Raw genomic sequence first — 24,404 nt, 5'->3', positions numbered from 1 at the left:
GAAGTTACACTTTATATTAGGTTTTAGTTAGTATTAAGTGGATGAAGGTATATTCCACACCATAGACCAGTTTTTCTACAATAAAGGCAGATATGCTGCTGGGAGATAAACGCTCCCAGCGTTTATTTAACCTTGCTAAGGTTAAATTGCACATATATTTCTAAAGCCCTAAAAAGGCAACATTTTATTCAAAAACCTGGCCTGCATTAAAATGAAAATATGAACGATTGAAGAAATAAGCTGAAAACTTAGCTTTGGCAATTTCAATTATTTGCTTGTTTGTATTGAAAGATCATTATCCCAAAAATGTATTAACATGTATTTTCAATGGGCATAGTGTCTGTTGCCTAGACATTATGCCTGGGCAACAGGTGATTAGAAACAACATGAGCTTAAAGAAATTTGTTCAAAAGGAGAAGTAAGTGTTAAAAGCATGAGTTGATGCTAAGTTGCTTTTATCTTTCCACAATCAGACAAGAGTTGAAGTGAAAGTGAGTGGTGTGAAGAATGTATTTATTTATTTTATTTCCAATTATTATTTCAACCGTCAAACATCATTTGTCTGCGATTTCCGCATGGCTTCCAGCATCGGTGGATGTCATTTTACCCAGAAGGCCTGGATGGTATACACTGTGACAGCCAATCTCTGGCGGCGTCTACCCAGCAGGCTCCTCTTTATCCGCACACTGAATGTGTTCCTTTTTATTTATTCATTCATTTCCATGTGGCCAAGCACTGTCACTTTGATGAATTGGACCTGGAACCAGCCACTTGTTTTCACTCAACGGGACACGCTCCCGACTTAAACATCCACCCCACGAGGAGGGGGCTCCGTCATTTCCGGGCTTTATAGAAGCCAGCGCGAGGGCGGCCGTCATCCTCACCCGCCGCAGCTTCGCTACCTGATTTCACCTGGAGCTTTAATAATGGCAAATGTTTTTGGGGCGATTGAAGCGGATCCTTTCGATTTCATCTGCACCTTTCAGAATACTTCATGCCAGAAGATTACAGAAACAAGTCCCGCTTTTCACAGCAGTGGTGAGTGGATATGAACATAGAGTGGCCTTGTTCATTTGAGATGGTCGGAGATTGGAGCTCCTGACTGGATCAGCCCAACCAGCTCTGTGAAGTCAGAAAAGAGGGTTTTAAGTAAAAACCTTCACACCCACTGAAGGAAACAAAAACCTTAAAAATGTTTTTTTTAATGATGATTTAAAGGGGCATGTTACTCAATATATAGCACTTTGCAAAAGCATTCACACCTCCACCTTTTCGTATTTTGTCACGGTAAAACCACACATATTACTGTAGTACACTGCAAAAACACAAAAAACCTATCAAGTATTGTTGGTCTAGTTTCTAGTGCAAATATCTTAGTGTGCTTGAAATAAGACAAAACTAACTCACAGGTATATTTTCAGCAAGATATAGGAGCTCATTTATTCTCCCCGGCCTTCAACACCAGTTAAAAGGTAAAGGATGGAAGAAAATTGCTGCAGCTAAAATTCAATATTGTTTGATTTTTATTCACATTACTAGCTTTTGGTATCTCTGCCAAATTTATATTTGACTTATAAATCTTTTTTTTACTACACTTAATTTTATTTCCATCCTATCATTTATTTACCTGTGATGTTGTGTTTGTTGTGAAGTGCTTTGGTCAGCTGAGGCCATATAATGTGCCATATAAATAAACTTTGACTTGACTTGATTTAAGTCAATAATTCCATAATTCTGATGATAAAACACTAGATCCACTGGTACATTATTGCACTTATAAAATGGGAAAAATGTCTTGTTATAAGTGAAATAATCTGTCAATTCAAGTTATTGACTTCAAACAAGCTCCTATAACTTGACCAAAAGTTACCAGTAAATGAGTTCTGCCTTAGTTCAAGCCTACTAACGTATTTCCAATGCAAAATGGACCAAAAATTACTTGATGAGATTTTGCATTGTACCCGCATTTTTGAGTGACGGGCCACAACAAAGAGCGGTATCACATTTTTGTGAAGTGGAAGAAAAATGTTGCATGACTTTAAAAAATACAGGTAATAATCAGGGAAGTGTGCAATATCAAAATCTCTGCACTAATACAGCCATTTTGTGAATGTTTAGTAGAAAACAGTAAACAAGCAGGATCATGAAGACCAAGAGCACACTCGACAGATCAGTCATAAAATTGTGAGGATGAGTAGCGGGGATTTGAAGGAAAAATTGTCAGAGGCTGAAAAAGACTGCCGTCCAGAGCGATGCTGGGGAGAAATAATGGTCAGACGTTTCAGTTTTTAGCTGTAAAATACTGACCCAGGCATACGGAATGCAAATAAGTGCCACACTTCAGAGTTTTATTTAAGATATTCTGAAAATGATCATTTTTCCCTTTGACTTCACTGTTTTGCTGCTCTACGAAATAAAATCTAAACAAAAATATAGTATAGCTTTTGGGTGTAACATAAAATAATGTGAAAAATTTCAAGAGTTATAAATAGCGTAGGTGCTGCAGATTAAGAAAAAAAATTCTCTTTTCAAATTCTTACACTCTGCAACAAAAATAAATCAGTGCACATTATAACAAGTGTTTTAAATTCTTTGGATTGTGAACAAAAAAAAAAGGTACATATTTTTCTGGACTATCTTATCAAGCACCATTTATCCTGCAATCCTTTTCATATTGGTAAAAGAAATCATATCTACACCTGCTTAAACCTGTTCAGGATCACCGTACAGGCTGGTATCTGTATCTGTCAGTCTTGGACGGGAATGTAAAATAACAACTCATACAAATATTCAAGAACCGCTGTAGCAAAGAAGCAGGGAAGTCTTGGAACGTCACATTTTATTTCAACAATAAATATCTCACCAGATAGAATGAATACCCAGCTAATGTAAAACTAAACTTTACTTGAAATTGTCCAATAGGGAGCAGGTGTAAGACCATTCAGTGACATTGTAACATTAGCTCTGAATCAGGCAAGTTAAATACGTTGAAAAAACATTTTCCAAGTTGTCCTTCAATTTTGTGTGACAGTGACATTGTCTGGAGGGGCGCGACAAATTTGGCAGCCAATGAAGAGAACAAACATCTGGTTGAGTTGACGTGATAATATTTAGTGAACAGTTGGATTAGTGTTATCTTGAAGCTGTGAAAAAATATATATATTTATATATTTTTTTTTTCCCCCATTTTGACTAATGACTGTTCCTAAATTTAACACGACGTTTTCATTCCTCGCATTAGGAAAGGCGTTTCCGTGTTTTCTAATTCCACACTGTTGCGAGTTGACTCCTTCCTCCTGTCACTGTTCCTGATTCTAACAATGTAATGCTTTGTTTCAGGCGATAATTGGCTCCTACTTCCCACTGTCATCCTCGCAGATGCTGAGTGTACTGCCACTAAACACCGACTCGCTGCAAACTGCCATCATTATCAGCCCGCTGACAAAGCCTACTTGACAGCACAAAAATACGGCGGCAGCGCCGAGGAAAACAACGCAAGCCTGTGAAATATTTCAGAAATGATAAAAAAAAATAAAAAATTTTTTTTTAAATCCCCCGGAATATTTTATCCCCCCCTGGAATATTTTATCATGAATTTCCACCCCACTGGATCTGCGCACAACAAAGTTATTTCCTCTTCTAGAGATCTGAGATCAGCCCAATATATATGCATGGACTGGCGTGCCATTGGGAATGCATAGTCTTCTCTCACCTGTCTCAGGTGATAGAGGGGAAAGAAGAAAACAAATTATCACTTTTTTTTTTTTTGCAGCCTTTCTTGGTGCATTCTCAGTGTTTCCGTAACCATGGTGAAGTCTGGAAGGGTTGTCAGGAGCTGCAGCTGTAATCACCTTCCCCTGGCGGTGGCATTGGATTGGAGACTCACAAGACTTACCTTGGCAGAATGAACAAAGAGTGCAGAAGGCCTAAGGACGCCTCACTGTGTCGTCTAATTCTTTTGCTGCAGTGACACGATGATGTTTGGTTCTGTCGGGCTCCTTTTCCTGCTCCTCCCAAAAAAATGTGACAAAGAAAACAAACAGTGTAGGTCGATTAAATGATCATAAGGACTAAAAAAGGGGATTTTTTTTTAAAGGCCTGTCAAACATCGCCTTAGCCAGGTGACATTACTAAAAACCATGAAAATGACATCGAAGCTGCAAAAAAGTCAAACTGAGTCTGAGGGTTGCACCAACTTCCTGTTTGGTGGTAAACTTTCGCAGAGGACAGCAACATCAGACCGGTTCTGTAGTGTTTGGTTCCAGCAGCCTTTCATCTGACGCACCTTGAAGCCGATGAGGTCAGCGAGGTTAAAGTTCAGAAGCGTCTGGTTCAGAAGAGGCTGGCCTGTCGCGTTTTACAGTAGCTACGTTGTTTTGCTGAGGATCTAACTACCAAAAAGCAGGTAACATGAAATACGCTGAGTTCCTGGATGAGGTATGAGTTTTGTTTTCATTCGCAAGAAGACAGATTTCAAAGTCAGATTCAGGATTTCTTTGACTAAGCAAGTCTGAAGTGGTGGCATCAAATCTCTGTGGATGACTTTGCTAAAATACGACAAGTGAACTTTCCGAATCAGCTTTCATCCAAACATTCATTTTTTTTAAAAAAACTAATCTGTGGTAGTGCCCCACATAGACCCATTTTAAAGCTCTTGGTCAAACTAGCAATGGGACTGCAGTACTATTAATTCACAAATAGCTTTACGGGCCTGGATGCATGAGCAAAATGTCACGAGTTAGGGGGAATATTCAAGACCTTAGAAGGTTGTACAAATGAGATGATAAATGTGACAACTGTAATTTAATGTCTCATTCTAGGGTTGAAAGCAGATTTTCTTTTCATATCCAAAGTGTAACATTTTAACTCATGTAAATAGAAGCAGTAAAAGTGGTTGTCATGCTAACAAAGAGTCTCAACAATACATCCCAAAAATCACATTGCAGAATTTTTAACAGCACAAAGACCATTTTCTCAACATTATGCAGCTTCAGAATGCTAAATATTTAAGCTTTGAGTTTTACTTCAGGTTCAGTGACAGTAGATGGAGGCTTACAGGGAGCTAAATGTGTGTGTGTGTGTGTGTTTTATTTTCTTATACTCCCACCTGCCTGAGAACGGTTGCTTAGGCAAGCTGCTGCAGGCATTGCTGGAATGTAAAGCCAGGCTGTTCCTTGCAGATATTCAAACTTATGCTTTCATGCCCAGCCTCATCAAAATGGCCCCCGTTATAGGCTGCTATCTCCTGGGACTCGCTTCTGCAGTACAGAAGGATTAAAAGCTTTTTATGAAGCATTTTTCCCAGCCAAAGGTGTCTGCAGGAGCAGCGTGTGTATCATTTTGCAGAACAACGGTGGACTTGACTGCATTTAGCATATTGGCAGAAGATGGAATACTTGCATCCATTGTGGTGAATTCATTTACCGCCCTAAAGAGATGGTTATTTTTCTGCAGGCTGAAAGAAATAAAGAAAAATAAATACATTTTTTCCCTAATGCACTGAAAATCTGGTAAATTTTCCTGTTCTGCTGTTCTTTCTCCACTGGGCCGCATTGGTAAAAAGTTACATGTGGTCGTTGGCTCGCAATCTGTGACAATTAATCCGTTTGTCCCCCCGTGTGATGAATTGCATATTAAAATGGGCCATTTCTTAGAGGCTTATCTTTCGGGCTGATGTTAGGAAAGGCTGAATTATTCATTATCAGACAGTGCTGGAAAGGAGTTGGAAGACAAACAAAGATTACGTCTTCAGATGTGCTATCTCACACCGGGGTGTATTTGCATGTAGCCCACCCCCAGGACATTCATAAATGCCTGGTGTCTAATCACAGTGTTCTTAAAGGATCTACAGATGTTCCTGAGAGATATGTTCAGTCCAAAAGTGATAACGCCATGTTTCACAAAGACAAGTTAGAGGAGAACTTGTATATAAAAAGGGGGGGAAAAAAACAACTTTTGGCACATTTTGGAAACAAAGCAAACCATTTAAAGGGGTGTGTAAATGTAAAAGTGTCACAATATTCTGGCAAAATCTTAAACCATTCTTCATTTATTTACAGATAACGGTAAAATTACTCATACCCCCCTGACAGATTTAAAAGACAAAACATTTTTATTCCATCAAGAATTTTGTTTCTGACGGAAAGTGAGTCAGGCATCTTGATATTTCACAGCTAGGTGTGCTGGGTGACACAGTCGGTTATTGGCCTGAGTTGGTTTTGCCGTTCCTTTTTAAACCTCTGTCTGGCCATGTGGTTTGAAAGCCGGGGAGCGAGAGTCGAGGTTATGATCCCTGCCCATTATGATCAATGAAAGAGACGTTTTGGACTTCCCGTTTCTTTCTCTGCTCTTTCTACTCTTCATCAATGCCGCCTACTTTCAAGCTCCTATGAGCTCTAGGGCTGTAGGTCAAGAATTATTTGAACTTTATACATGTTAATCACCATTCGGTAAAAATTACACATTGTTGCCATGGCTACACATCAAAGCAATAGTCCAAAAGTTTAAAAGAAAAAAAAAAAAAAAAGCAAGAATTTTTCCATCTGCACAACATCCAAAGCATGAGCGGGACAGTTCTCATAAAAGCAATGTGAAAGAAGTATTGGCTTTAAAAAAAAAAAAATTATTTTATGTGTTTATGTGCAATTATTAAACAAAGTTATGACAAGGTGTGTTTATACCTTTCTCAGTATTCAATGAATAAATCACTATTGTTATATTACAACATCTGAACCCTTTCTATAACTGTTAAGCAGCTTTTGGAATTTTTCATCCATTTGCAAAACTAGCAAATGGATGTTTAAAGACATGTCAGTCTTTTAAATGTCAGTCTCCAGATCTGTGAAGTTGGTAGAAAAATACTCAGAAAGAATTGTGGTTGTAGTTATTACAGTGGCTGGTTCTACAAAATACCGCTCTAGGGGGGACTGAACACAAATGCAGGCCACACTTTTCAGATTTTATTGCCCAAAGAAGTAAAGTTAAATTACCGTTATATGAGTTTTTCCTTCTACTGTACAATCACATAAAAACACAAAATCCATAACAAATGTCATGTGGTTTGGGCTTTTTATATGGATACATTTCATATGTAAAAAACAACAACTTAACATTACAACGTTAACTCCCTATTGTTTTAGTTGAAGTCAGTGGATAGTCAAGTACAGGTAGCCCGTTAGAGGCTACACTGTTTCTTAAAACAGTTGAATTTCTTAGTATTGTATTTTCTTATTTGAATTTGAAAGTTTGAATATTTTTTAGAGCATTGTATTTACAACAAGCAGTTAGTGCAACAACTGGACAGAAATAACTGTAATCTTATTAAAAGTCTAAAGAGAAAAAATTCAGAGGTGTTCTTAACTTTTGCTCTGGTAGTGTTGTTTTATGAAATCATATATCCGCTCTCCGTTTGTCTTTCACCTCATTACCATCCATCCATCTTCTAACACTCTTGTCCCTAGTGGGTTCGGGAGGTGCTGGTGTCTATCTCCAGCTAACGTTCCGGGCGAGAGGCGGGGTTCACCCTGGACAGGTCGCCAGTCTGTCGCAGGGCAACACAGAGACAGACAGGACAAACAACCATGCACACACACACTCACACCTAGAGAGACTGTGGCCGGAGTACCCGGAGAGACACGGGGAGAACATGTAAACTCCCTGGGCCGGGAATCGAACCCAGGACCTTCTTGCTGCAAGGCAACAGTGCTACCACCTCATCACCGTGTTTAGATAATGTGTGACGGTAATGAAAGTGCTGTCCGTGGTGCTGATACGTGTGACCGTTCTTCGTGAAAGCGCTGCCATCCAGCGGTTGTCAAGGAACGGTGCGTTCAGGAACAAAAGTGTTTGTTCCTACCCGAGCCACAAAAACAGTTGCGCCGTCAGTGAGGTTTTGCTAACATAGCTCATTTCAGTTTTGGTAAGTCTGTCTCTCTTTTTTTGGTCTTGACGAATAAACTAAATTATACGTGGAAGCATAAAATATTTAATTTTGTATAAATAGTTCCAGGGTTGAAACAGTTCGCGGTATTTAAGTAATACTTGGCGCAGCAGAAGCTTCGGCGTACCGACAGTTGCTAACCTACGAATGTCCTTCGCAGCATAAAGTTAATGTAATCTCTGTCACAACTGGCAAAGTTTGTATTTGAAGTCTTTATTGATAAACTGCTACGCTTAAATACATAATTCACAATATAATACACCTGACGTAAGATGAGTTTAATGACCAAATCACGCTCTAATGATGCACATCTAATCTAACTACTTATTTCTGTTTTGTTTCTGTGTCGATCTGCTGCTTTTTCGCCGCCTCCTCTTCCAGCCAATGGACTGACATCAGCCAGCACAGATGCTGCTGAAGGATCTGCCCAGAGACGCCCTGTTGCGGCCCTTGTCCAGGAATGAAGTGATTGGCATGTTGGTGAGGTTGAGCATCTTTGGTGCTGCCACGTACTACAGCATCAAATGGGTGGTGGAGGCGATGGACCCCACCACTAAGCAGAAAAGCCAGGCCAAAAAACGGGTATGTCAGCCATTTGGTGCCAGACACACGTGATAAAGATGTGTACAAAGCCTAAAGATGAGTACATTCATTTTGAAGTAATATAACCTCAGTGATTTTTTTTTAAATATATCCCACAGAGTGTTTGTTTCTTGTTCAGTCTTATTCTCATCTTCTCGTCCCGTACGTCTTTACCAGAGGTGCCAATAGCTAAACGGTGTGACTGTTTCACTGTAACCTTGACAACGCACCATATACTGTCAACTCTGGAATCCCGTTGTCTTTATCTGACTTGCATATCCCAACTCCAGGCAGAGGAGCTGATGAGGAGAATAGGCTTGGAGGGCATCACACTGACTGAGTATGAGATGAACATCGCATCTCTCTTAGTCGATCCCCAAACTATCAAGGTAAAGTTCTCCTTCTGTTTCTGTAGCGCAGGGATTATTGAAACCATATATTGATTTAATTTTTAATCTTTCTGGATCATTGTGCTTTCCTTGACTCTATGTGGGATTTTTTTTGCAGGTGTCTTGGAGAGATATAGCTGGTCTGGATGAGATCATTAATGAGCTGCAGGACACCGTTATACTACCGTTTCAGAAGAGACACCTTTTACCCAACTCTAAACTCTTCCAGCCTCCTAAAGGTAACCCAAAGTACATTTAAAATAGTAATAAGTATATTCCAGGATCACCACATGGCTCAGTGGTAGAGCAGGCGCACCATATGCAGAGGCTGCAATCCTCAAAGCAGTTGATCCCGGTACGATTCCCATCGCCGGCATTATTAGCTTCTCTCTCTGCCCTCGTTACAGTCCAGCTGGAAATGAATGAAGCCCACTACTGTCACAAAAACACATATTCTAATGCAGATAACTTGCTATGATGAAATCAGATGGAATTAGTTTTATTACTGATTTTATCCCTACTCTGCTTGCAAAGCATAAAGTCCGATCCCAAGTATTCTACACTTCAATATAATAAACAACAGTTTTCTATGGAAAGATTTAAAGTAGTAGCCATCTTCTGAGCAAACTTTGTTAGTTTTCTATCAAGTTATAAAAGATTTGAAAAGTGGAATAGCTACTTAAAACACCTTCATAATGTACAACAGTAGATGTTCAGCATTTACTTCTCAAGTATTTCTAGTCACTCTGACTAGACATGCGGTCACAAAAAAACATTCTCCGAGTTCTCTTAGACGTTCAAAATAATAACTAAGCTATTTGAATTCCTTTTATAATCCTTCTGAGTCAGTCAGCTTAATATCAAATTACCAGATTTATCCATGTGACATTGTGACAACAGTGCATGAATTGTAGAGGGAGGTGTGTGGAGTTATTTCACTGTTTGGCACACCGAGCTCCAGAATGGCTCAAGCCCTAAATTTAGCTGCTGCGGAAATCTAGTTCAATCCTTCAGCTGATTTTTTATTTTCCCTCTGATTTATCTTTTGTTGTTTACAGGTGTTTTATTGTTTGGTCCTCCGGGATGTGGGAAGACCATGATTGCCAAGGCAACAGCCAAAGCCTCAGGCTGCAAGTTTATCAACCTGCAGGCCTCCACGCTGACAGACATGTGGTATGGGGAGTCACAGAAACTGACCTCCGCCGTCTTCTCGCTGGCCATCAAAATCCAGCCTTGTATTATCTTTATCGACGAGATCGGTGAGTTGTACGCCACTTTGGTACATTTAGATCGTTGAGGTCATTAGCAGAGCTAAAGAAGAAAGTCAATTTCTTTTTCATTTTGTACTTCATTCTTTACGTTTTGTATGCATATAATCTTACCAAATGTATTTGTCTAGTTTCTAGTGAAAATATCTTATTAGACTTGAAATAAGACAAAACTAATTTACAAGTAACTTTTCAGCAAGATATATGGGTTGGTTTTAAGTAAATAATTTCTTAGTATTGATGAGAAAGTATGAGGTCTGCTGACAGATTATTTTTACTTATAACTTATATACTGGGGAAAAATGTCTTGTGATAATTAAAATAATCTGCCAATGGAACAAGTAGTTTTTCATCAATATTGAGGAATTATTTTCTCAAAACAAGCTCCCACATCCATCTTAAAAGTTACTCAAGTTATTCTAGTCTTATTTCAAGATATTTGGACTAGAAACTAGATCAAAAATACTTTGTAACATTTTATGCTTTTGCAGTGTACATTCACTGTGAGTTTTACTGAAATTAATCTGCGTCTCGTCTTTAAGAGTCATTTCTAAGGAACCGCTCCAGTCTGGACCACGAGGCCACAGCCATGATGAAGGCCCAGTTCATGAGCCTGTGGGATGGCCTTGAGACTTCTTTAACCACCCAGGTAAAGTTAGGCGTCCTCAGTTTGCCGAAGCATCATCTGTGTTAAAGGCACAGTGTGTGTTTGAGCGGCTGTGGTTCTGTGGGACTGCAGGTGATGGTGATGGGAGCCACCAACAGGCCGCAGGATGTAGATCCGGCGATCCTGCGAAGGATGCCTGCCACGTTTCATGTCGGCCTGCCGGTCAGTATACGCACGCACTTGGGGTGGGTGCTTATTGTATCGTTTATTGTTTATCATAATAAGAATTTGGATTTATTGTTGTCACGATAAATTCTAATTAATAATGTTTAAGACCCTGCAAAGTAGTCCTTGACATTTTTTTCCACTGTTCAATGAAAGCAACAATAAATAAATACCACTAAATATGAAAATACAGTTGTCGTGCACAATTTAGGGATAGAAATCACACTTCCTTATGTGACTGATGTCCTAAAGTAACACATTGCAATGCAGGAATGTCTCTCAAGAGCAGCATTTCTGTTTGTGGGACTATAATTGATGTGACGATGATTGTCCTTTTAGTATAATTGCGTGTATATTCTGCTGACTTTATAATTATATTCTTGTAATTAAACAAATTGTTCATGTAACCAGGCCCTAATACTCAATCATACAAGTCATGTAAGGGATGCTTGAAATAAAAGCCATATTTTTGAAACTATGTTCTGTCAGTTTGAGTTTCTGTTTAAGAAAAGAACGTGAGAAAAAAACTCAGTTGAAATCAGAACTGGTCTGAAAAAAAATTTTGATTGTATCTTCAAGGCAAATTGCCGAGCCCTCATTTCTACTTTATTTAGTAGTTAGGGGACTTCGTTTAAGGGTATGAGAGTAAAGGGGACTGAATGCTGCATCCATACTTTTCAGTTATTTTTTACTGTGGAGTAAAATGATCATTATGCTTCCATCTATTTATTATGTGCTACCTTGTGTTTGCAATTCTAATCACATACAATTTGAAGTTTGTGCTTATAACTTGACAAATACAGGAAAAGTTCAGATTGTTAAAATACTTTTGAATGACAATGTATACTTTGATGATTTATTTGTTTAGTTCAATGTTTTCTATATAACCCAAAGCTAACATTGTGCTTCTGTCTTTGCAGAATGCAAAGCAGAGAGAAGACCTCCTCCGGCTGATTTTAGCAGGAGAAAATGTGAGTTGTGATTTAAAAAAAATTTTTTTTTTTTTTTCTCCAACATGCCAGTCTCTCAAGTCACTTCGTCACAGCTCTATTTTCTTTTCCAGTCACTATATAAAAAAAATAAATCCCATCAGGCTTTACAGCCTTCTTTTCACTGACAGACAAAAACATAGCCTCAGGACGGCCGAGTGACAAACGCGATGTAATTTTCACTGCAGCGTTTGTCCTTCTGTCCCACGCAGCTGAGCCACACCATAAATCTGAAGGAGATTGCAGAGAAGACCGACGGATACTCGGGCAGCGACCTCCGAGAGCTCTGCCGCGACGCCGCCATGTACCGGGTCAGGGATTTCGTCCGCAAGGAGCAGATCAGGCAGATCGCGCAGCAACTGCAGAGCTACGAGGAGGAGGAAGGGTAGGTCTCACACCTGCACTTAACGTGTCATAACGATGCATATCAGCAGTCATGTGATTCATGTGTTGCAGTCATGTGATTCAGATTTTGCAACAACACATGCTTAAGGTTAACTGGTGTCTTCAAAGTGTGCTGAAAGCCATGAAAGTAACAGCTGGGATGAAAAGTACACAAACAAGATTTTTCCGTCTTTTGGCTCAGAAAAGAACTACACCCGTGACAGGACTGGGTTAGTTTTGTTCATTTCAACCACTTGCAAAAGTAATAATAGTAATAAAAAAATGTAATACATAGATTAGCTGTCCAGCAGGAGCAGCTAATTATCCTCTCCACTCTGTTAACTCCACTTTCATTCACGCTTCCTGCTGCTGACAGTTTGAGCCTGCCTTTAAATTAGAGGAAGATGAATTTCATGTCGATAAATTACAGCTGGCTAGTTTTTCTTTTTATTTGTTTGTCACGTTTATGTTGAAAACATTTAAAAACACATTTTCAAAACCTCCCACACGCCAATGAATAAAAACAACAGACGGATCTGCTTCCTTGGCGCGTTACTGTCATTTTTGTGCAGCCTGCAAAGCCGAAGATATTTATGACTTGAAATTTATGACACCTGACTGAATGAGGAGTTGTAAAGTAGCAGGTGAAATGGGATGATTTATAAAAGCTGATGTATCATAGCTATGTAACTGTTAGAATTAATTTTTATTGTTAGAGCACAACTGTAGCAAAGCCACAAAAAAAAAAACACAGCAACACCACGAGCATACCAGCAGTTATTTGGGTTTTAAAACCACTGGCCTGGAATAAATTTAGGTATAATGAAGGAGAAAATAGCTAGTTTATTTCAATATCTAGCACATAATAGGGGTTTGCAATATTATTGTAATGATAATGAAGATTATGGGGGACAAAAACAACAAATTATTACTTATTTTTTAGGAAACCTTATGGTTGGCACATTCATTTGCATTTGAAATAGATTTCTTCAGGACACTTAACGTAAAGAAGTGCGATTTACATCTCTAAGCTGCAGAAGTTACTGCATTTAATTATATTTTCAAATTTACTGATACATATTGATTCTCTTGTGGAACAAACAGTGGGGAAAATAGTGTTTCCAATACTACTGTTTTTTTAAAATAATTATTTTATTCACCATCAGTTTTAAATCTATCGTGACGATCAATCAAAATTCTTAAAGGTAAGAAAATGTTCACGATAAATGATAAAATGATACAATAAATATCCACCCCAGCACATAAAATCTTACTCCATATTTCATCCAGGAATTTTAACAAACAACTGAAATTACGTTTTACTGAAGAAAAATATCAGTCAAATCAGATTTAATCAAATGTGAACGTTAAATGCAAATACTGTACAGCAGTGACGTGCGGTCGGGGGAGGCAGGTGAGGCAGTGCCTCACCAGCCATCATGGAAAGAAAGAAAATATATAATCATAAAGTAATTTAAATTGTTATATTCATCCGGTGGTTTGTACTAAAAAATATTTATTTTTCATGTAGCTTCACCAATTTCGATTTTTATTTGTTCAAAATCGCTGAATTTTCTTATTTTCCCATTCAAATGCTTGGAAGCGATGCCGGTGAGGCAGCAGCGAGCTCTGCCTCACCTTGGATTGCGCAACCCCTGGCTCTGCGCTGGCTGCTAAGCGGAGAGAGCATGTTGCTGTACGGCGTCAATAAAATGGTTTAAACAAATTTAATATGTGAACTTATTTCCAATAATTTAGCTTATGTATATAATGTACAGTGCTTTTTGTCACCAACTGTGTTTGTGTAACGTGTTTCGTGTAATGAGCGATTATAAACGGCAGAGAACAGGTTCGAGGTGAGGCAGGCAGTTCTCTTGCCTCATGGCAGGGGGCGCTCAAGATCCCAGACGTTCGTCTTGTTCACTCCTCAACTGCCGAGTAAGTGACAGCGAGCTAGGCTAAACGATTCGGGAAGCAAGTCAAGTGCAGCGATAGATTATAATAGAGATAGTGATTTTTTTCCTCTCGCTTATCCCGACTTTCGACATGGATGACTACATTACAACACTAAAAAAGTTTTCTCAAGTGGACTTTCAATCGAAGCAGGTAAGACAGTAATAACATTTATTTTGTTTTGTTTTTTAAGGAAATGTGTGTTTTGTGAGCTACAGTTTGTATGTGTAAGGATGCAGAAGTGAAACATAACCTGTAAACTGCTGTCAATCTATGCATCTATTTGCAAATCTGATTCTGATGACGTCAGTGCCTCACCAGCTATGAACCTCACCGCACGTCACTGCTGTACAGGGTTATGAAAGTGGCCAGTACTGTAATACAAAACATACTTTGTTTTTAATATCAGTATTAATTGTGAGCTTTAAGTCACAGTATTAAAATATATTAATGCAAATTTAAAGATACAGATTCTCTAAAAAAAATTCAGTGTTAAAAGCTGTGAAAAGAAAAACAAGCAGTCTGCAGCGTTGTACTCCAGTGGAGGGCAGCTTGAGCTCTCGGCAACAACACCGGTTTGTTGTTCAGCTGTTTCCAGTGAGGCAGACACTTCTTCCAAGTGCTTATTTAAAAACGGCGCTAAACCTTTCAGAACAGCACTGCTGTAATCACTATTTGAAACCATGTTTGCCACCTGGACAGAAAACACTCATATCAAGCTACTAAACTACTTTTTGAAGTGATTCTCAATAGTGGTGGGCTACTGGTTCCTGAGTCTCTTTTTTTTTTTTTCCACACCGAACCATGGCTTCAGATATGTTCTTAAACTTTTGATGAACTGATAACACTCGATTTGAATTTAAAAGGAGTTGAATGAAATTGAAATTGAAAAAGCCATTTGATTGCTACATTGCATTTACCTTTGTCTTCCCTCATGTTTAAGATTTTGATAGGAGATATAAGTATATAAATTTGTAGTCCACAGAATATGAAGATCTAAAGTCAGGAAGGCTGAACGTTTTTAGTTCCCTGTTCATTTAAAAGCAAATGAAATGTAGTTGCCTTTTAGTACTTTATATTTCATTAACAATGTTTATGTGGTTTACTAGAAAAATATCTTTGTTATATATTTAATGTGACAAATGTGATTTAGAGTTATTGAACATAAGATTATTGAATAAATTGATTTCCTGCTGTTGGTTTTTGCTTTGGTGCTTTAAAACTCTTAGAGCTAAAGGTCCTATGTTACTACTTGTAGAAATAAAAGTTAGGTTTGTGTCTTAAAGTAAATTTTTTTATGTCTTTTTTTTTAGATTTTTTTTGGCACTAGTGGACTTTATTGACAATTACCAGACAGGACCAATCAGAGTAGGCAGGGTAGGTTGCCATGGTTTCTGACTGGTTTCCGCTCACATTGCCAGCTTCAGTCTGGTTCCACCATTGATGATGTCTTCTTGTTTTATTATCAGCCACGTTAGCTGCTTATTCCTTTACCACTGAATGGATGGCTGGTCATTTCACCTCTTTATACTTGTTGGAGTTTCTATCAACAACAACCAAAAACTTTTTTTTTTTATCTCTTGTTGATAAGCCTCCATTCTCCAAATGTTTTTGTCTCAGTGGATAAACAGGCCTGATGCAGAAGGGACTAAAAAAGGAGTAAAAGATTAAGGAATGATTTTTGTCTGGCTAAATAAATGTGAAGTTTACATCCAGCTGAAATTGTATCCTTCGTTCGACAGATTTTCAAACTGATTAAGATTGAGACTAGATCATCTTAGCAGATCTCAGGTCAGTGAACAGCAGAGAGAAAATGCTGAATACTCACATCAGTGAGAAAAGTTAACATCCTTGTTTAAGAGTAAATAAAATCAACCATGAGTTGGTAACGTTGCCATTGCTGTTGATCAAAAGACAACTTTGGTGTTTTTCTGCACTCAATAAGTTTTTGGTTTTTCATTAATATTTTCATCAATGTTTCCATTAACATGGTGACTTGACTGCCTACAAACAAAACATCAGCATCACACAGTTCTGGAAGTCATTAAGCCAAATGGATCTGGTTAACTTTGCAAACGGCTCTTATAAGATCTTATTTGTGCAACTCATTTCTATGCTGTTGCTAAGCAACCACTGAAATCCCCTGATGAAGAAACACATTATTGTTGAAGAAAAAAAAACCAAACTATTTTTCTTTTCAGAGCTCCATACATAGAGTGTTTCATTATGGCAGCAAGAAGCTTGTGGTGTCAAATGAGCATTCACAGAAAACGACACGTGCTCTGCACACGCAGACGGCTCCGATGTAGATAATGTATTCCTCATTACACACAGTGGTGCCACAGACTTTCACATTTACAAGTTAGTTTGCTTTATTAACACAAAGATTCAGGATTACAACATTTATTAAGCATGTAATTCTCTTAAGAACATGAAACATGGCTAGAAGAAAGATGTAATTTAACAAAAACCAATAAGAAATGGAAGCAATACACGCCACATTTTGGCAATTTAACTTTTTTTATTTTGAAACTATGTATGATTCTAATCTTTTTTTTGAATCCACTGATATGAAAAGAAAAATTAAGCCGGCACCGCTATACAATACTTACACGTATGTATCTTTTTAACACCTTAAAAAAATACACCTACGCCACGAACACTGCTGATAACCCCACAGTTCTTTACTAAACAAATACCGCATGACCGTCCTCTACTCCTCCTTCCAGGAACACAAACGGCAACAAGATGGACATAACCATCAGTTATTAGTACCTGCCTTGTTTGAGTGGAGAGAGCGACACCAGTATGTTTAGAAATGGCCGATACCGACGACGTAAAGCCGTTAACTCGTGCATCGCTAATGACTGTCTTTCAGTTCCTCTGTTATGTGCTGGTTTGTGTGGCCTATAAATCCCTGTAAATCACATTGAAGGTTGTTGTAATTTGTGACTTACTATAAAAAATGTTTATTATTAAAACTGATGTTTGTTTTATTTTAAGCAGAAGATCTCAGACCTTCATACTTTCTCCATTTCAGGCCCGTTGACGAGGATCGGCTGCGGCCGGTGACGCAGCTGGACCTGCTCTTCGGCCTCGATAAGATGAAGGAATCCAAGCAGGCCACTGCTGCTACTCTACCCATCGTGGCAGAGGTTCCTCTGGACTGAGTGCCATTGTTAGGAACACTCCACTCACCTTTCTAGTGGCTGCGCATTCCAGCTCTGAACGCAGACCACAAGGAAGGTGCCTTTGGAAAGGCAAGAGACAAAAATCCAGTTTTTCGGCTTGGTAGAATCCTGCAGGCCATGTTAATACAGTAGTGAGCATTACCCCTCATCTTCTCCTCCCACCCGTACATGTGACCAGGTACAATAAATGAGAACTGTGCAATTCCAGCTGCTAGCTTAATGCATGAGAGAACTGTCAATCTCCATTTGTCTAGGAGCGCGTTTCGGTGATAATTAATATTTCGTAGAAGGTCAAATACCATTAAATGCTCCGAGAGTTCATCTGAAAAGGAGCAGCCGATAAACACGTGACCTTTTGGCACAGTGGCCTTTTGAATCAGCCTTATTTTTCTAAATTGCCAGATTGAGCGCAAAAGCACCTTGAAAAAAATGAATTGAAGAAATACTAGTGTTTACAGAGCAGATCTAAAATTGGCTTTATTTCTGATTCCGAGCCCTTTATCTCACCAAATTGGATGGAAAGTGTAGTGACTGAATGTTTTTAAAGCTAATCTTAACATGGAGTTTCATCCATATTTTCTGTTTGTGGATTACATAACACTTTATTTTTTAATTGTTTTCAAGAGTTACGTCTTTGTTTTTATATTGTAAATCCATACATGTAGAGTCAAATTTGAGAACCAGCATTTGAGACGTACAACTTGTGCTCCTGAGGAGTTTTATTCTAAATAAATGCGTCGGATATTCATTTTTGGTCGGACCTCAGCCACAACAAAAGCGTCTAATAGTTCGGTTTCAAAGCTGCGTTTGTGCAGTTTTTTAACTTGAAATGAAAATAGAGCCAAATGCAGAATGGAAGATATTATAATTAAGTGAAAAGTGTGCTTGGATTTTATGAAAATCAGCAATGATGTGAACCACGGCAACATCTAAATATCTGAAGGCCTCAATTATTTACATTTATGTACATGGCTGTAAAAAGGCTTAATTTCCTAATAATAAATAAAATATTTGATGAGAAGCTTCAGGGGAAAAAACATGAGAAGACACTGAAATGGAAACTGAAAGATTATCTCCCACTGTCACTAAGGTAACACTGCTGTACTTACTACAGACAAATACTTTGACACTCTGCAATGCGATGGAATTTATAATAGTCTAATAGTTACTATTAAAAACCTTTGTGTACACAAAATGAAAGCACAGTAGTTGGATTTACTAACGATGTCTTGTCACAGTCTCTTTAAAACTGCAGTTGGCAAAACATGAGCTGCATGTCCGTTTAACAGATGATGCTAAGTTGGCTACCTGAGCAGATAGCCTGACTAATTAATAACGTAGCACATTTTCTGTACAAGACAATTCAAAGTGCTTTCAATATAAATCAAAAAGTGTAAGAGTTTAAATCACACATACCGTATTTTCCGCATCATAAGGCGCACCTTCAATGAATGGCCTATTTTAAAACTTTTTTCATATATTAGGCGCACCACATTATAAGGCGCATAGAATACACGCTACAGTAGAGGCTGGGGTTATGTTATGCATCCATTAGCTGGAGCTGCGCTAAAGGGAATGTCAACAAAATAGTCAGATAGGTCAGTCAAACTTTATTAATAGATTAAAAACCAGCGTTCTGACAACTCCGTTCATTCCCAAAATGAATAAACAGCTGTTTGATTATTTTTCCCGGGGTAAAGTCAGTGACGTGGTATTTTCGTGACACAGTTTATCTTTTAACAACAGCAAGGTATAACATATAGTGGAGGGGAACTTTTCCTCGATTCAATAAACACATAAAAAACAGTCTGATACTGTTACTGTAAATCAAACGTTAGTGCAATCACAATATTTATCCACTTCCGCACCATTGATTTGTTCATGTTAAATTCTCTGGCTGCTGCTCTGTTCCCGTGTTCTACTGCGTGACTGATCGCCTTGAGCTTAAACTCTGCGTCGTAAGCGTGTCTCTTAATAGGAGCCATTTTGGGGTCTTTACACAAAACCCAGCGTGCGCCGCGCGCTTCTTCTTCTACAGGGGAAAATGAAGTCGGCGGCTGCTTACCGTAGTTGCGAGACCTGTTGTGGCTTAATATTGATCCGTATATAAGGCGCACCGGATTATAAGGAGCACTGTCGACTTTTGAGAAAATTGAAGGTTTTTAGGTGCGCCTTATAGTGCGGAAAATACGGTATTTAAGCAAGATAAAACAAATACAAACACAAGGGGAAAAAATCATTGACTAATTAAATTATAAATAAAAAAAAGTGTAGATAAAGCTTTTTCAGCATGTTCATTTGGAAGCTACTAGTGCTTTTAAGGATTTTTTTTTAATTTGCTCGTGTTTAAGCATAAAAAATAATTATATATATATATATATAACATACATGGTATGGTAAAGAAAGTAGTATTAGAACTAGAATAGTCAATATTTCAGGAACAGCAGGAATCTTTGCTTTTCTCTTTTAAACTTTCAGACCAAGATGTCAGATCATTAAATATGTTTTTTGTTTTTTTTAAGCCATTCATTTTTCCTTTTTTTTGCCACACATATTTTTTTGCTTTCTGTCAGCTGAAGCCTTACCTTTGGCCATCTGGTCAGAGTGTGTGTAAAATGGATCTGCTGCGGGTGTCACGCAGCTGTTTTCCTCTGGCACCCACTGAGAAAGCTGGACCGTGTTTGTCATTCACCCACATGGTGGCGCTGTAGATTCACCATGCTGTCGCCACTCTTACTCCGAGCCGTGTTACTGCACGATGGGAAACAAATGAGATGCTGTGTTGTCGCTCCCTTATTGGTTTATCCAGTGATGTTGAGCCATCTGTTGCTCTTCATTAAATAACCTCAGGTGACAGTTAAAGGTCAGATGACACCATGTGAGCCGCTGCTGCTTGTGAAGCTCAAGTCAAATTTCTAAATGTTTTCTCTCAGTGCAATATCACTGACAAGGTCCTTCATCAGTTAGCACAGACGCTCCACCTCCGTCACACAGGGATCATGTGTTAAATGTTGTCGGAATATGTGTATGTATTTGATGTGAAATATTAAATATGTTATGTAAACTATATTTATTAAATTCTGTTGGGGGGGAAAATAAATCATACTAGTTTTGTCATTTCACAATGTAACTCGTGTAATAACTTTCTATGATCGTGAAACCGTAGTGTTTGGTTTTTAAAGAATTGCTGTGGGAAATCTTTCGAGCGCATTTGAATTATTTATAGGGATTTATTTTAGTTTTTTTCTCTTCTATTGATACTATATGCGGTAGGATATAAATGTGTTTGAACTTAAATAAAGGCACTAAACTGTTTAATGTTTAACCCTGCCGCGGTCTTAAGATCAGTTCGACCACACAAGTTATTTGACTTTGTGCGTAGTCCAGCAAGGTCACACTGACCCCCTGTGCGCTTTTACAAGGTTTTTTTTTTTCTGTGTGTATGGTTTCGGGAACTGATGGGACAACCCCCAAACCAATTCTCTGCTGTCCGACCGTGGCATTTGCCGCACTCCACCTGAGGGTTAAAGCTACATCTAAAAAAAAAAAAAAAGTTAAATATTTTATGTCACTCATTTTAGAAAGAAAAACTCACATTCATCACAAGTGGGGTTAAATATTCCAACCACTTTCTTGCAATTTTAATAATAATGGCTTAAAAAAACAATTAATTTAGTGTCTCAGAAAATGCAAATAGTACATAGGATTCAATAAATAGGATATTTTAAAGAGAAATGTGCAGCCCTTCATAGTAAAGTATGTGCTTTTCTTTGCATTCAAGATTTGGTTGGGACGCCTTTTGCATGTATTACTGCGTCAGTGCGCTGTGGATTGAAGGGACAGGAAGAGACATAACAAGCTGGTCAGAAGGCCGGCTCAGTTTTGGACTATTCTTTGGACTCCTTTGAGCAGGTGGGCGAGAGAAAAACGTTCGCTGGGATAAAATCAATTATGGTCAACTCCTCTCACCCACAGTATGAGACAGTAGGATCCTTTAGCTGCTCCGTCAGCAGCAGACTGATACAGCCACAGTGTAGGAAGGAGAGACACCGCAGGTCAGTCATACCAACTGCTGTCAGACTGCATAACACCTACAACCAGTAATGTAGCACCAATAACCTGCTTATATTTGCTGCTATATTTGTAGTCAAGTTTATTCATATAGCATATCTCAGCAACAAGGCAGTTCAAATTGCTTTACATCATAAAAACATCATACAATCATCAATTACAAAATAAGCAATAAACATTACATTTTGTCAAATGGCATCATCAAACATGTTCATCAGTGTTTCATTTACTACTAATTAAAGGAAACTAAACAGCTGGGGTTTAAGCCTTGATTTAAAGGAACTCTGTTTCAGCTGTTTTGCAGTTTTCTGGATGTTTGTACTACTTATTACCACTACTAGCTCTGTTACCTCTCGTCTATGAGACCACCATTGCATAGCTTGTTAAGCCATGTCTCATACATATTTTCATTTGTGCAATATTTTTATATATGTATACATCTCTTTATATCTTACATTACTGCTAATTGTGATTTTGTTTATTGTTATCACCATGCCTATTTTTTGCTACTGTAACGTGGATTTCCAAAATGTAGGCTTAATAAAGTGTATCATTCAGTCAGTCATCTTCCTATTGACAATAGTGAGTTTGTTGACCAACCAAGCACAGCTGTTGGGCAGCTTTTGGTACCTTTGGCAGTGTCAGCAGGTGCCAAGTCATGCTAGAAATTGAAACCAGCATCTCCAAAACGTTTATTATCAAAACAAAATATAAATTACACAAAAATTTTCCTGCTGCTTTGACAGTGGAGTTGATAAAATCTCAAACTATCACTCACAGTGGATTCTCAGTCTCTCTACTCTTCCTCAAGACTCTGGGATCTTGCTTTCCAAAGGAAATGCAGATTTGACTTTTCTCCAAAAAGAGAGTTTGGACCAGAGTCCAATCTCTAATTCAGGAGTGGCTTGACTTGAGGAATGTGACTTTTGTCGGCCTTGGGTAGTGGCTCTTGATGCTCTGACTCCATCCTCGCTCCACTCCTTGTGAAGCTCCTTCAAATCCTTCACTTGATTTTGTTCAACACTCATATCAGTGCTGCGGTTATCCACTTTTGCAGGTGCTACTTTTCCTACCACACTTTTTCCTTCCATTCAACTTTCTATAAAAAAAAATGCTTGGATACGGAACTCTGAACAAACAGCTCAGGGAACTTTGTTTTGATTTAATTAGCTGATTAAGGTGTGATACCACGAGTTTCCATTATTTAACTTTTCCTCCAATATTCTAATTTTCTAAGATACTGAAAATTGGGTTTTCGTTATCTGTGAGCCATGAACATCAAATTTACTCTGTGTGTAATGAATCTGTATAATATATGATTTTCCTTTTCTTTTTACTTTGCCGCAACAGAATGGAATCATGGAATCCACCGTGACTTTTACCGTGCTATCAGACGACGCTTGGTGTTAGACTATCTCTGAAATAATTCAAGCTGAAGCAGAACTGGGTTTGAAATGTGACAGTGACCAAGAACATAGTAGTACGTCTACCCAGGAGTGGCTGAGAAATGACAAATGAAAAGTTCTGGGCTAAGTCAGAGTCTAGGCCTTGTTCTGTCTGACATGCTGCAGTAGGTTTTCTTTAAACAAGCGGTCTTCGTTTTGATGTCAGAGATCAGATTCTGGACTTGCATCTAAAACTGAACACAGTGGCAGACGTTACAGTTTTAGGCATTTTTAATATCTGCACTTTTTTTTTGACTTTTCAGTTTTGGTCTGCCAATAACCGATGCATCTCTAATCCTGCTGTAAAACAAAATGCTCAGAAGGCTAATATCAGTTGATCTAACATCACAACTTAAAATCAGTATCATTAATACAGTCTTTATTCATCTGCATAAAGCAAACTCTGGTATTACCGGTGTGGCATGGCCACTTTAATCCCAGCGTTAATTTTGCCTGCAAGTTTTTGTAACGAGAAAGGAATGCAGCTTGTGCTGCTTTCATTCATTTTTGGTGAGCATAGGAAAGTTACTTTTTTGGGACTTTCAGACTTCTTCTAAACTGTTTAGAAATTCTCCAGCTGCTGCCGTCGGTGTCTGCCCCCTTGAGGGGGACGCATTAGTAAGCCATAGTCGGCCCTGATCAGCTCCTTTTCCGCCTTTCAGCGGCTGTTTGTTGCAGCTCAGTGAGTGCTTCTCAAAAAGCCGTGCATGCTCAACGAGTCCACTTCTCACTTGCTGACAGCCAGACTTAAATGTGAGGTTTCTGATAGATGTCTTGCTGTGCTCATCAGTATGATGTGAAGGCATTTTCCTGCAAGTTGAATGAGGAAAACAATCGGGCCGGGTTTACATTGATTATCTAGTGAAAGTACCAATGATTGGGTTAATAGTAGCTCATTCCGGGCTCAAGTGACTCCTGGCCACTTTCCAACATCAGGCTACTGCAGTCTGTTGATATCGTATCCGTTGGTTCTCTTTAGATGACATCATGACCAGGTCTAAATGTTGTAATCCTATCATTCATATCAGAGTTTTAAACCGACATTTAGGGCTAAATAAAGGCTAAGAGATTGGAGCGGTGATTGATTATCTCCAACAGACAAAACCATTTTTAAAAACAGTTTTTTCCAATTTAAAAAAATCGAATTGCTTTTAACTAAATTTCTGAAATATGCATTTGATCCACAAGCCTACATGGAGGATCTGACCTTATTTCATTTCAGAATAGATCATAAATCTTTAAAAATTATCTTCAGAAATGCTGTCCACCCAGTCTGATTGAGCTTGGGCTATTTTGCAAAAACGAGTGCAAGGTTAAATACGTGTAATTACATTTTCAGATTTTTATTTTAAAACGTTTTG

At 38.4% G+C, this 24,404-nt stretch overlaps 1 protein-coding gene and 1 long non-coding RNA gene across 2 annotated transcripts; both read left to right on the top strand.

Moving 5' to 3' along the window:
• The first annotated feature begins 540 nt into the window (after positions 1–540).
• Positions 541–3,532, top strand: LOC114154219 (uncharacterized). Its single transcript, XR_003597522.1, has 2 exons — positions 541–1,038; positions 3,340–3,532. It is a non-coding gene; the product is annotated as an uncharacterized LOC114154219 (long non-coding RNA).
• Positions 3,533–7,770: 4,238 nt separating this feature from the next.
• atad1a (ATPase family AAA domain containing 1a) lies at positions 7,771–18,557 on the top strand. The gene is made up of 10 exons (XM_028034769.1): positions 7,771–7,918; positions 8,321–8,521; positions 8,812–8,910; positions 9,029–9,149; positions 9,969–10,169; positions 10,721–10,827; positions 10,918–11,007; positions 11,931–11,981; positions 12,212–12,384; positions 17,377–18,557. Exons 2-10 carry the CDS (start codon positions 8,348–8,350, stop codon positions 17,504–17,506), a joined length of 1,146 nt encoding a protein of 381 aa, XP_027890570.1. The 5' UTR covers positions 7,771–7,918; positions 8,321–8,347; the 3' UTR covers positions 17,507–18,557.
• Positions 18,558–24,404: the final 5,847 nt, after the last annotated feature.

This window comes from Xiphophorus couchianus, chromosome 12, assembly GCF_001444195.1.
Source record: "Xiphophorus couchianus chromosome 12, X_couchianus-1.0, whole genome shotgun sequence".
NCBI lineage: Eukaryota > Metazoa > Chordata > Actinopteri > Cyprinodontiformes > Poeciliidae > Xiphophorus > Xiphophorus couchianus.
The sequence above is the reverse complement of the archived record's forward strand: the minus strand, read 5'-3'. Positions and strand labels throughout refer to the sequence as shown.

Excerpts from the sequence above, each read along its gene's own strand:
- atad1a (XM_028034769.1), top strand. The coding sequence starts at position 8,348 with ATGCTGCTGAAGGATCTGCCCAGAGACGCCCTGTTGCGGCCCTTGTCC. Across the intron at positions 8,911-9,028 it reads TCGATCCCCAAACTATCAAG|GTGTCTTGGAGAGATATAGC; the intron begins GTAAAGTTCTCC and ends TTTTTTTTGCAG. Across the intron at positions 12,385-17,376 it reads AGCTACGAGGAGGAGGAAGG|GCCCGTTGACGAGGATCGGC; the intron begins GTAGGTCTCACA and ends TCTCCATTTCAG.